At 36.4% G+C, this 13,390-nt stretch overlaps 1 protein-coding gene across 1 annotated transcript in view; it reads left to right on the top strand.

The window, feature by feature from the left end:
- The window catches only part of LOC127454122 (inactive phospholipase C-like protein 2), a 78,273-nt gene that overhangs the window by 25,412 nt on the left and 39,471 nt on the right, over nt 1–13,390 (top strand). Inside the window, exon 2 of the mRNA XM_051721097.1 lies at nt 2,948–5,434. Coding sequence (XP_051577057.1) covers nt 2,948–5,434 — 2,487 coding nt within the window. The remainder of the gene's footprint in view (nt 1–2,947; nt 5,435–13,390) is intronic.

The following is a 13,390-nucleotide window of genomic DNA, read 5'->3' as shown; positions in this document are numbered from 1 at the left end:
CAAATGTTAACAAATAGAACTTTATGTAAAATGTTACCAAATGATCTATATTGAAGATGGCTTTGGGAAATGCAATGTTTGAAAAAGGTTTCATTTTTCAGAAATTACATTGACATTTTATGCTTACTGAGGGCTTATTCCCTACAAGTACATTGGGTTCACCTCTAAAGCTTAGTTCTTTTATACAGGAAGGCAAATTTCCTTTGACCCGGCTAGAATAAATTTCCAGTGGACATTTACATTGGCCATTACTCTCAGTAAGTGCTGCAGCGCCTGCTCCACATCATACTGAGAGACAGGCCCATGGGTGCCGGCCAGACTCTGGCCTGAACTCTTAGGGGACACAGGGTTACCATGGGACAGCGGGACTTCCTATAACCTGAGCAGGTGGAGCGCTTCAATGACAGAGATGTTCAGGAAATGTTGGGAGAATGGGAGACACATTCCACTCAGCTGTAATATCAGAGCAGGATAGCAAATTTAATGACATTATAGAATAATACAATTTAATAACAGCCAAAGAGATGCACACAAAATTGCTCAAATGAAATGAGCACTTATTTTACACCATACTTACACAAAAGTCCCTAAAAATATCTGAAAACAAAAACTGTAATTGACAACTCTGTCTGTAGATTTAGTAACTGATATAAGAGAAATGTAACTTAGGGTGCCGGGTTCGAATGACGTCAGAGTTAGGTGTGCACCTGCGAACTGCAACCAAGTCCACTTGAAAAGGTGGTCTGGGGTACAGTTAATGTGAACTCCAGTACTGTGTGCTGATGTGAACGCAATCATAACAAATCACGAAAGTGAATCGCTTGTGATGACATATAATTTGCACCTTTGCAGACTCCCGGTCGCAATTATTGTGGTATAATGTATTTCTTATACCTGCTTGTCTCCAAATAAATCCTCTTCATAGAGCAGCTCACATTCTTCACATCTCTTGCAATGCATCGTGGGCTCACGGCAGACAAACGTGAGCATTCTTCACATCATTGCACTTTCAATGCATCAGTAGCAGACAAACACGTGTCACTCTGTGCGTGTAAAGTTTTGGAGGTAAATGCAAAGAGATAAATACTTCAATAACACAGCAAAGCTGATGTCTTCTTTAGTTGTTACCTAGTTACAGGGGTAAACAGCTGCCTCTTGTACTCACATTAAGGACAAAATTGGTGCATGGTTCAGACCACATAGACATAATATGATGCAGTGGGAGGGGGGAGGAAACAAACTCGTTTGGTCCAAGCAGTCGAAGCAAATGTAAAAGCACCCTTACTGACTCAAAATGGCCAAACAGTATTCAATTAATTTGCCTATTTGGTTAGTAAGGTTTTCTGGCAAAAACAGCTTCACATTATGTAACAGTTGATTTAACTAATATTGTAAAATCAATAGTTCCGACTCTAAATTCTGATTGGATGAGCCACATTGGAAGCAGTTAAATTTGCCTACCTTGGTATAAACAGTGTAGAAACATTTCTACAGATTGACGTATTTCAACTATTTCGCAGATCATCATAACGCCAAGCCCTATTTCACAATGTTAAAATCCCAATGACTACCTGACATGTTGTCAAGCCATTATGATCTCATTAGATTGAGTCGTGGTTAAGTTTACACTGAACAAAATGAGCCATTACATTACTTTCGGTTCAGCTCATTCTGTTGAATATGCAGGTTTTCTTTTACAGGTGCATATACCTTTGATTCTTTAAATCTCTTTTTCCAGTTAATTGGCACCTTGATTGTTTACTTAAATCTTGCTCATTCGAGATACTCCTACACTTATTTAGAATGCAGTAATCTGATTTAGAAGTGACATGTTCACAAAATACAGATACAGCGAGGTATATATGTCAGCAATGTTACATTTAAACTAATCAACTCTTAGCTCAAAGTGCATAATGCAATTTAGACTCTTTGTATTATTTAATAAACAGGAAAAACACTGATAATCTGTCATAGTTCCAGGGACATTTCAAATTATATTATTTTTTCTTAGGCCATAGTTACTCCAGTCAAGACTTTAACTGCTCATTCTTTGTGAAACGGTTGTAATTATTTTCTTAATTAAGCCCAGTTTAGTTCAATATCGTCTTGCCTCTGGGCTTGTAGTGTTATTAAAGGACACATTGATGCTTAGTCATTACAGCACATACCAGAACAGATGATGAAACCCAGAGACTCATCAAAATAACTTATTTAATTCTCTTAAAATCTGATGCTTTTCAAGGGGTGGTACTATAGGTTAATAGCTCAAAATGTATTTTTCTTTTATCAGAGCAGTACAACTTTTCTTTATTAAAATATCGATTTTTAGTGGTACATTCTCATTCTTTTTTCTCTCATAGTCTGTTTTTGAACTGACTCTTAACCCTAATTTTTAAACTTTTGGCGATTAACAAGAAATCATATAGATTTGTATAAGAGAGATTACTTTTCTAAGCGATCAGACTTGCAATTTCCTGAAACGTGTGCCTTTCTTGCCCAGTGTTGTTTTTAATCATTTTACCCTTTAAGTTTTAAAATTAACAAACTATGCATTATCTTATTAATTGTAACAAAAGTTATATAGACTCCACAGAAAATGTCACATTTTTTATTAAATCTGATCAATAATTATTTTCAAATAATTCAAATGTTTTTTTTATAGAATTTTATATATTTAATAAAAAGTCTTTGTGCATGTAAATAAACATACTTTTTACCTTTTTTTCTCCAAAACACTTTTCTACTCATCAAAGTTGATAAAAAATCCTGACTAAAGAAATGCTCATGAATTTAGCCTTTTATTTTGCAATTTTCTGAAAATTTGATTGCATATTGCAGAAAGTTTTTTTTTTTTTTTTTTTACTTTTTACTTATTTACTTTTATATTTTTATCACGTTATAATTGTCAAGTAGTTCAGTACTTATGGTTAATTATTTCATTTTCCAGGATGGCTCCAGGCGATGCAAGGAAAGGAAAAAGACAGTGTCGTTCAGTAGCATGCCAACAGAGAAGAAAATCAGCAGTGCAAGCGACTGCATTAATTCAATGGTGGACGGCTCGGAACTGAGAAAAGTACGCTCCAACTCAAGAGTCTACCATCGCTACTTCCTCCTAGATGCTGACATGCAGTCTTTGCGGTGGGAGCCATCCAAAAAAGAATCCGACAAGGCCAAGATTGATGTCAAATCTATTAAAGAGGTGCGAACTGGTAAAAACACAGACACCTTTAGGACCAACGGAATTTCGGATCAAATTTCAGAGGATTGTGCATTCTCCGTTATTTATGGGGAGAACTACGAGTCACTCGATTTAGTGGCAAATTCAGCGGATGTAGCTAATATATGGGTGACGGGACTCAGGTACCTTATATCTTATGGAAAGCACACCCTTAACATGATTCAGAGTAGCCAGGACAGCATGCGTGCCTCCTGGCTGGGCGACCTCTTCGACGAAGCCGATGTGATTGGCGGAAAATGCATCAGTCTTTGTTCAGCCATACAGCTGATCAAAAAGTTAAGTCCCGGAGTGAAAAATGTCAAGATAGAGCTCAAGTTTAAGGAGTTGCACAAAGCAAAAGATAAAACAGGTTGCAACGTGACCAAAGAGAAGTTCATTGAAGTCTTTCATGACCTCTGCACAAGACCAGAGATTTATTTTTTGTTGGTTCAGTTCTCAAGCAACAAGGAATTTCTCGATACCAAGGACTTGATGATTTTTTTGGAGGCAGAACAAGGTATGGCCAAAGTGAGTGAAGACATCAGCATAGAAGTTATTCAGAAATATGAACCCTCAAAAGAGGGGCAACTCAAGGGATGGCTTTCCTTGGATGGATTTACCAATTACCTCATGTCACCGGACTGCCACATATTTGATCCTGAACAAAAAACAGTATGCCAAGATATGAACCAACCCCTTTCTCACTACTACATCAACTCTTCCCATAATACCTATCTGATTGAGGACCAGTTCCGGGGTCCATCAGATATAACCGGGTACATCCGTGCCCTAAAGATGGGCTGCAGAAGTGTGGAACTTGATGTGTGGGATGGGCCAGATAATGAACCAGTCATTTACACTGGCCATACACAGACCTCACAGATCGTCTTCCGCAGTGTCATTGACATCATCAATAAATATGGTTTCGTGGCATCAGAATTTCCTTTGATCTTGTGCTTGGAGAACCACTGCTCTTTACAGCAACAAAAGGTAGTGTTTCAACACCTTAAAAAGATACTTGGGGACAAAATTCACTCAGATCCTCCCAACATTGAGGACAACTACCTTCCGTCCCCCTCGGAATTGAAGGGCAAGATTCTTTTGAAGGGAAAGAAACTAGCGAGCAACTTTACAGGCTCCGAAGGTGAGGTGACAGATGAGGATGAAGGCGCGGAAATGTCTCAACGAATGAACAATGAGGGAGGCGAACAGCAAACAGTTGCTCAACCCAAACGGTTTCAGCTCTCCAAGGACTTGTCTGACTTGGTAACCTTGTGTAAATCCGTCCGGTTTAAGGACTTTCAGACAGCTTTCCAGAACCAGAAGCACTGGGAGCTTTGCTCCTTCAACGAGGTCTTTGCTTGTCGGTGTGCCACAGACTTCCCTGGGGACTTTGTTAACTACAACAAGAAGTTTCTGGCAAGGGTTTATCCCAGTCCAATGCGGATTGATTCCAGCAACATGAACCCTCAGGACTTTTGGAAATGTGGCTGTCAATTAGTAGCAATGAACTACCAAACACCGGGTCTCATGATGGACCTCAATATCGGTTGGTTTCGACAAAACGGCAACTGTGGTTACGTACTACGCCCAGCCATCATGAGGGAGCAGGTGTCTTATTTCAGTGCCAATACTAAGGACTCAGTTCCTGGTGTGTCTCCACAGCTTCTTCACATAAAGATTATTAGTGGACAAAACTTTCCCAAACCCAAAGGCTCAGGTGCCAAAGGTGATGTCGTAGATCCCTATGTTTACGTTGAAATTCACGGCATCCCTGCAGATTGCGCAGAGCAAAGGACTAAAACGGTCCATCAGAATGGCGACAATCCCATCTTTGATGAGAGTTTTGAGTTTCAGATTAATCTTCCGGAACTGGCAATGGTGCGCTTTGTCGTTTTGGACGATGACTACATTGGGGATGAGTTTATTGGTCAGTACACCATTCCGTTCGAGTGCATTCAGCCTGGTTTCCGCCACATTCCCCTTCAGTCTCTAACAGGTGAAGTGTTACCACACGCCTGGCTCTTCGTCCATGTGGCTATTACGAATCGGCGTGGAGGCGGTAAGCCTCACAAAAGGGGGCTTTCGGTCCGCAAGAGTAAACGGGGTCGGGAATACGCCACCATGAGGATACTTCTCATCAAGTCTGTAGATGAAGTCTTCAAAACTGCTGCACAGCCACTACGGGAAGCCACGGACCTCAGAGAGAACATGCAGGTGAGATAACATTAGTTGTTTTCAAATTAATGGGGCCAATCCATAAATGTTAAAATACTCTGTTTCAAAAGTATAGCCACAAGATGTAAACAATATGAGTGTTAACATTATTTTAGTGTGATAAAACTGCTTGCTAACCTTTTCTGTGTAAAGTTATATACAATTTTACAACTTTGTTGCCATGACAATGTAACACTGTAAACCCTAAAATGATTGTAAAAACTATGATTTTAACAAGTTTACATCTCAAGTAATACATGTGTTTCAACAGAAGAATTAATATAAGTGCTTTTATAAAATTATAAGCTTCGCATTTCTGCATTTAAATTCAAAATGGGCCCCATTCACTTGCCTTGGAAGCACCTCAATTTTAGATTTTTTTTTTTAAGGAAAAGGAGGGACGAGCCAATATTATTTTTTGTGGTAATCAGCATTATGCCACAAATGTTGTCTATTGGGCTTAACTCGTACTGAACACAGAATAATCCATTAAAGTTATGCATATGACTCAGCAAATGTATAATTTGCAGCATGCCAAGCCTCTTCAAACCTACATTTTTCGTGGCAAGTATCTTCTTTTCAATAGCGTGAGAATGTTTTCTTAAATGTCAAACACATCACAAAGATGACCTTGAGAGGATACCACAAATTACAGAAAGTATCTCTTTGCAAGGCCAGCAGCATTCCAACTGAAGACTTTCTCGCACAGATAAACAAAATCCAAAAGCGTTGATTTTAATTCAGCTGTAATTCCTCGGTGTTGCACAACTTGTTGGACTGGCATAAGTACACTTCAAAGATTAGCTGCAGACTAGTAAGCTCCCTTATTTAGCCATGAAAACTGAAAATATATTCATATATATATATAGGCTACAGGTAGAAGATCAGCCAAATTCCTGTTTAATATTTGATGTGGAAAATGTGTCACATAACGCAGGATTAGTATGCCCAAAGGCATGTGTCAGTTATACCCCCTTTAAGAAGAGATTAGGTTGTCTTATGGGTTAAAGGGGCACCGTTGCTTTAAAAAGAAAGCACTGAGAAGATTTTGAAGTCAGGAAATATGTGTTTTTTTCTAAAAGATAATACCGCAGGTTGTGTTTAAATTGTTTTAATGCACACACACATGCAAACTCTAGGGATAATTTAATTCTTATTACAGATCTGTGATAATCAAAACACAAAATTTGAGTGCAGCTTCTTTATATTTATGCTATTTAGCACCAAGTGTTAAACAAGGTGTTTCTGTCCACAGAACTGCTGCTCAGTTTTTTGTTTTTGGCACCATTCTGAGTAAACTCTAGAGTCTGTTGTGTGTGAAAATCGCTGGAGATCAGCTGTTACAGAAATACTCAAACAGGTGTTCCTAATAAAGTGCTCAGTGTGTGTGTGTGTGTGTGTGTGTGTGTGTGTGTGTGTGTGTGTGTGTATATATATATATATATATATATATATATATATATACAGCTCTGGAAAAGATTAAGATAAATTATCAGTTTCTCTGGATTTACTATTTTTATAAGTATGTGTTTGAGTAAAATTAACATTTTTGTTTTATTCTACAAAGTACTGATTCCAAATAAAAATATTGTCATTTAAAGCATTTATTTGCAGAAAATGACAACTGGTCAAAATAACAAAAAATATGCAGTGTTTTCAGATCTCGAGTAATGCAAAGAAAATAAGTTCATATTCATTTTTAAACAACACAATACTAATGTTTTAACTTAGGAAGAGTTCAGAAATCAATATTTGGTGGAATAACCCTGATTTTCAATCACAACTTTCATGCATCTTGGCATGCTCTCTACCAGTCTTTCACATTGCTGTTGGGTGAATTTATGCCACTCCTGGCGCAAAAATTCAAGCAGCTCGGCTTGTTTGATGGCTTGTGCCATCAATCTTCCTCTTGATCACATTCCAGAGGTTTTCAATGGGGTTCAGGACTGGAGATTGGGCTGGCCATGACAGGGTCTTGATTCGGTTGTCCTCCATCCACACCTTGATTGACCTGGCTGTGTGGCATGGTTATTCCACCAAATATTGAATTCTTCCTAAGTTAAAACATTAGTATTGTGTTGTTTAAAAATGAATATGAACATATTTGCTTTGCATTATTAGAGGTCTGAAAACACTGCATCATTTTTGTTGTTTTAACCAGTTGTCATTTTCTGCAAATAAATGCTCTAAATGACAATATTCTTATTTGGAATCTGGGAGAAATGTTGTCAGTACTTTATAGAATAAAACAAAAATCTCAAACACATACTTATAAATAGTAAATCCAGAGAAACTGATAATTTTGCAGTGGTCTCTTCATTGTTTTCCAGAGCTATATATATATATATTTACAGTATTTACAGTGTCATTTAGCAGATGTTTTTATCCAAAGTGACTTACAAATGAGGATCATAACAAATTTCACTCTGGATGTTTTTTCACATTGTTTTTCTCTAAATGAAGAAGGTATTACATTTAATAATTTCCCTTTATAAGCATAATATAACGATACATACTCATACGCAGCCATTTTTACCTCCATACATTTTCTACTTAAACTTAATACAGGATAAATGTCACATAGGGACATCTGTAAAAAATAAATTAAAAAAAAGAAGTGCTAATTAGGGCTGCACATGTTTAGAAATGTCCTTAATTGACAATCATTAACTTGAATGAAAATCAATTAATCATTAACAATGACAATAATAAACTTTAAGTGGCATACAGCTTAAATAAAAAAAAAAAAAAAAAAAAAAAACACAATACGAGACACATATATATCTATATTATTTATACAATGTTTGATTTTTTTTGACTGACCATCTGTTTTAATGCAAACTTGAAAACGTCAGTATCGGAGAAAAATTCCTTACTGTACAAGGGAAAATGAAAACATGAAACAACCACTAAAGTAAGGACGTGCATGTAGTCCACTAAATATATTTTCAGTTCAGTGTATTTTAATACATTCAGGTTGTGTTTAGTATGAATTTGTGAATTGTTTAAATAACATTTAATGTATTACTGTTAATAATAACTTATATAGAAGATGCAGATTCAGTATCATTAAAACTTCATGGTATAGATCGTGGGATATTTCAGAGCTTACTTTTCATGAGTTTTGAATCGAGAATCAGTTTTTGATTATTGAATTCAAAACTCGTGAATTGAATTTATTGATTTAATATCTCCACAAATATATTGTGAGTATATAATATATTGCCCAGCCTGAGATACCAGTATTTGTACATTTTAAGTCTTTAAATTAGATAATGTAAAAGTACAAGTTCTCCTGCTCTGGGCTTTGTCTTATTTTGACATGAGCTATTCTGTTATGGTTTCTCATAACATGCTGCATATTACAGTTTATTTTAATAGTTCTGTTTACATTGCATTCTTCCCGTGGAAACAATTTCAGGCTCAGAGACTAACACTTCTTGTGTGTTCAGTGGCACTACTTCACAGTTATTTATAACAATGTTTACCAATCTTTTTAGTCTTATGTACCACCACAACCAGTACCAGAAACCATTTATATGATTAAAATGGCCATTATTTCAATGATTCACTTTTTAAACTACTTTATACTATGGATGAAAAACAGACTTACTAAGAAGTTTCCTCCCAAATTGAAGCAGGATGTGAATTTAATAGCTGCATTTAGTTTAATATTGGTTTGATTGGCTGAGACATTTGATGGGATGTAACTTTGAAAGAGCATTATATTGTGAGACGAGTAAAGAACACTGTTGCATGAATCTACCTCTGTATGGAGTCTTTATATGCAATGGCCCAAAACAGTATTTGGATACTTTAGTCGCACTTAATAATGTTGAAATATCTTTATATTTGATAAGAAACCATCAAATCAAATTGCATCCATTATCAAGAAGTTCATCCTCTTAAAACTGTAGTCCAACCAAATGACAGTTTAAACTTAACAGATCAAATAATACACATTGTGACTGAATAATCTATAAAAGTGCTTTAACAAAAATTAAAAATAAATAATTATCTTTTAAACCCTTCAAAAACTGGCACTGTTAACTTCTGTTGTAAGTGCCTTACTCTAACACTGATTTCTTTCTTTCTTTGAAATAAAGAGGGATGAGTCGAAATTATCTTTTGTGATAATCAACAATATGCAACAAATGCTGTCTATTAAGCTTAATTTGTAATTAAACCATGAACATTCTTTAAGCGTCCCAAAACTTTTTGGTAAAGGTCAACCGAAATTGGATTTTTCCGTTAACTAAGCTGGTGGAAAAGCCGATAACCTTTTTTTAAAAATCAGTTTATTAAATGTGTTTATTGTGTTAAAATGTTCTTAGTCTTCCTTAATGTGACAGGCACAGACATAGAGGCTACAAGAATCCCAGATACTGTTTATTGTGCAAACAAAATCCCAATAAAACTAGGGATGGGCATTTTGGAGTAATTTGTAAAAAATGAGTAATCGATTACTCATAAATTAAAATGTCAGTTTCGTTCACAAATGTCACCAAGAACAAAATAATTTTCTTTGTCAAAATTTCCTTTCTAACATAAAAACATATCCTTGTCCGTTATCAGTACCAATAGAATGGAATTCAATACAAATCAAAATATTACAAGTCAGGGGCGTTTCTAGACCATTTTGGGGTTCATAAAATGAACAATATGTATTAATAAAAACAATTCAAAAATAACAGTAAAAAAAATTGCACTCACATGGAACTTACATTGAAACCACTGCTGATGGCATTAGGCTAATTCACATATTTTAAACTCTTGAGTCTGCATAAAGGCCATCACCTTTTTATAATTTCACATATTATTATTCAGAAAAAACAAGTGGCTTTTAAAAAATTCGCTCTGCCCATGTTCAGATATTTAATGCACATCTTAATTCTGATAAGCTTACGAGTTTCTCGTACCGCTTTACATTTCCTTTCTACCATAAAAACACATCCTTGTCCGTTACCAACTTAAGATATGTGCTTAAGATAAATGGTATTCATAAAGAGGACGTTGTGTTTGTTATCTTCCCTGTAAACTATTTAGTGCTTCTCTTGCTTTTCGTTTGCAAAAGAAGCAGCAGGTTCAACTCTGCAGCTTTGTTCTCTCTCTACTGGTTAGTTGCACATTTGCTATTTATTCTTACGCGTGTACCCAACAGGTCCAATATTATTAATCTATATATATTATAAGGTTGATGTGTGTTGATGTGGTGAGCTTAGTGTATGGTAAGAGCCTTTTCTCACTGAAGGTAAGGCATTTATTTAGGCTTTAGTGGGGTGGTTTATAAAGGGTTCCAGTTTTATGTTTTAAATGTATTCATAATAAATTAGCCATTGCAGGTGCGGTGTAGCCCTGTATAACATTAGCTGCTGTTTCTTCATACCTGTTTCTTTACATCTGTTCCTGCATGCTGTTTCATCAGAGTCGCTTCATTGTTTGTTTTGCCAAAGCTGTTGCACTACATTTGTCTTGCTTCTGCATTGTACAGTGCAAAATATTAAATTAAAGACAGTGGAAGCAATACCTCATTATAAATAACATAAGTGTGTATTGTATGTTGTTCCAGAAATGAAAACCTGACAGATACACATACAAAAAAAAAAAAAAAAAAAATTATAATGAATGCTTGCCAAATAAGAGCAATCTCTAACGAGTTGGGCTCAGGTGCATTCAGTAAGGCAGAAAATCAGATCCAGATTGTCGTGATAATAACATGTGAAATTGTGCTATAAGAGTAACTTACACTTACATTTACACCAGCACGTATAATCCACATTAAGTAGAACTGAAACTGGAGCTGGCAGGTCTGAAGACACGAAACTAACGCAGAACTTCTACCTTATCTCCAGAAGTTGTTGGCTCGTTATTCATTTGACATTCGGTTTCACCTACCCACGCTCTCTAGTCCTGTATATCCTTCCATTCTCTGGAGCCGACAATTTTACAAAGATGTCATACAGGCATAAAACATTGAACTCAAAAGTTTAACGCTTGTTGTAGCTGGAGAATTATGCCTAAAAATGCTCCGATGGGCTTTCATTAACTAGCGCTTGTAAGGGATCGTCAGCAAATTCCACCCATACCATTAAGATGTCTGAGGTCTCCCAAGTATTAATTAATTAATTCAATTATAGTGTAATTGTAACCCCTGTTACAAGTATTGCCAAACTTGGCTTTGCTTGAAAGCACACAAAGCAGTGTCATGTCTTCTCTCATCCAACACTTCAACGACACACATCCACAGCTCCACCCAATGGACTAATTTGTAACAGCGAGATTTAGTGAGAGATCCAGAGTGGAAGTACAGTATAATTCAGCATTGCTCACGGCAGGCAAATGCGCGAAAGAAAATCAATATGCAATATTCGAGTAGTGTTTTTAATAGTGGACTAGTTGATGCAGAACGATTACTCAATTATTCGATTACTCATGCACATTCTTTATAATAACCAGAAGATTTGGTGGGTAACACTTTACAATAAGGTTCTATTCGTTAACAGTAGTTAATGCAATAGGTATCACGAACAAACAATTAACAATATATTGTTTGCATCATTTATAAATCTTTGTTAAAACAATTATTCATTGTTAGTTCGTGTTAGTTCATAGTGCATTAACTGATGTTAACAATTACAATTTATTTAGAATTACATATACTGATACATTTATTTGTCAGTATATGTTAAAATTAACATGAACTAAGATTAAAAATTGCTGTAAAGTGTTGTTCATTGTTAGTTCATGTTAACTAATGTAGTTAACTGATGATAACAAATGAAACCTTATTGTAAAGTGTTACCATTTGGTGCATATCGAGGGACTTTTAACTGTAAACTAGACCGGGGTATTTTGAAATGTCTTTGCTCACACTGAGAGATAATAAAATATGCACTTACAGTCATCTACAACGTATTTGCCTACAATATAAACACTATACACTTGATTATATAGTAAAAATAAAAAAATTCATTAAATTTGAGTTTAAAATATGGATGTATATTGTCAAATACGACAGATATAGACACAGCAATTCCCTCAATGTGTCAGTGATTGCTTATTTCTCCTCCGGAGCCTTCAACTCATGGGGGAAAAAAACAAAACAAATATATATATATATATACACACACGGCAGAAGAGGTAGGATATGTTAAACAAATAAAACTGACTAAGCTGTGTATTGCACATAATTATTGCACAATGGGGCAGTTTTAACTGTTCATGAGTTGGATAGCCTGAGGGAAAAAACTGTTCTTGTGCCTGACGGTTCTGGTGCTCAGTGCTCTGTAGTGTCGACCAGAAGGCAACAGTTCAAAAAGGTAGTGGGCAGGGTGAGTGGGGTCCAGAGTGATTTTTACAGCCCGTTTCCTCACTCTGGAAGTGTACAGTTCTTGAAGGGAGGACAGGGGGCAACCATTAATCCTCTCAGCTGTCCGAACTGTCCTTTGTAGTCTTCTGATGTCCGATTATTTTGTAGCTGAACCAAACCAGACAGTTACTGAAGTGCGGAGGACAGACTCAATGACTGCTGAGTAGAACTGTAGCAACAGCGCCTGTGGCAGGTTGAACGGCGAAGGAAGTACAACCTCTGCTGGGCCTTTTTCACAATGGAGTCAATATGGGTCTCCCATTTCAGGTCCTGTGAGATGGTAGTGCCCAGGAACCTGAATGACTCCACTGCTGCCACAGTGCTGTTTAGAATGGTGAGGGGGGTCAGTGTTGGGGTGTCCTAAAGTCCACAATCATCTCCACTGTTTTGAGCGTGTTCAGCTCCTGGTTGTTTTGACTGCACCAGTGAGCCAGCCATTCAACCTCCCTTCTGTATACAGACTCATCGTCATCTTGGATGAGGCCGATGACAGTACAGGTGCATCTCAATAAATTAGAATGTCGTGGAAAAGTTAATTTATTTCAGTAATTCAAAATTGTGAAACTCGTGTATTAAATAAATTCAAT

Source organism: Myxocyprinus asiaticus, chromosome 16 (assembly GCF_019703515.2).
Source record: "Myxocyprinus asiaticus isolate MX2 ecotype Aquarium Trade chromosome 16, UBuf_Myxa_2, whole genome shotgun sequence".
Lineage (NCBI taxonomy): Eukaryota > Metazoa > Chordata > Actinopteri > Cypriniformes > Catostomidae > Myxocyprinus > Myxocyprinus asiaticus.
This window is presented reverse-complemented; position numbering and strand designations above follow the sequence as displayed.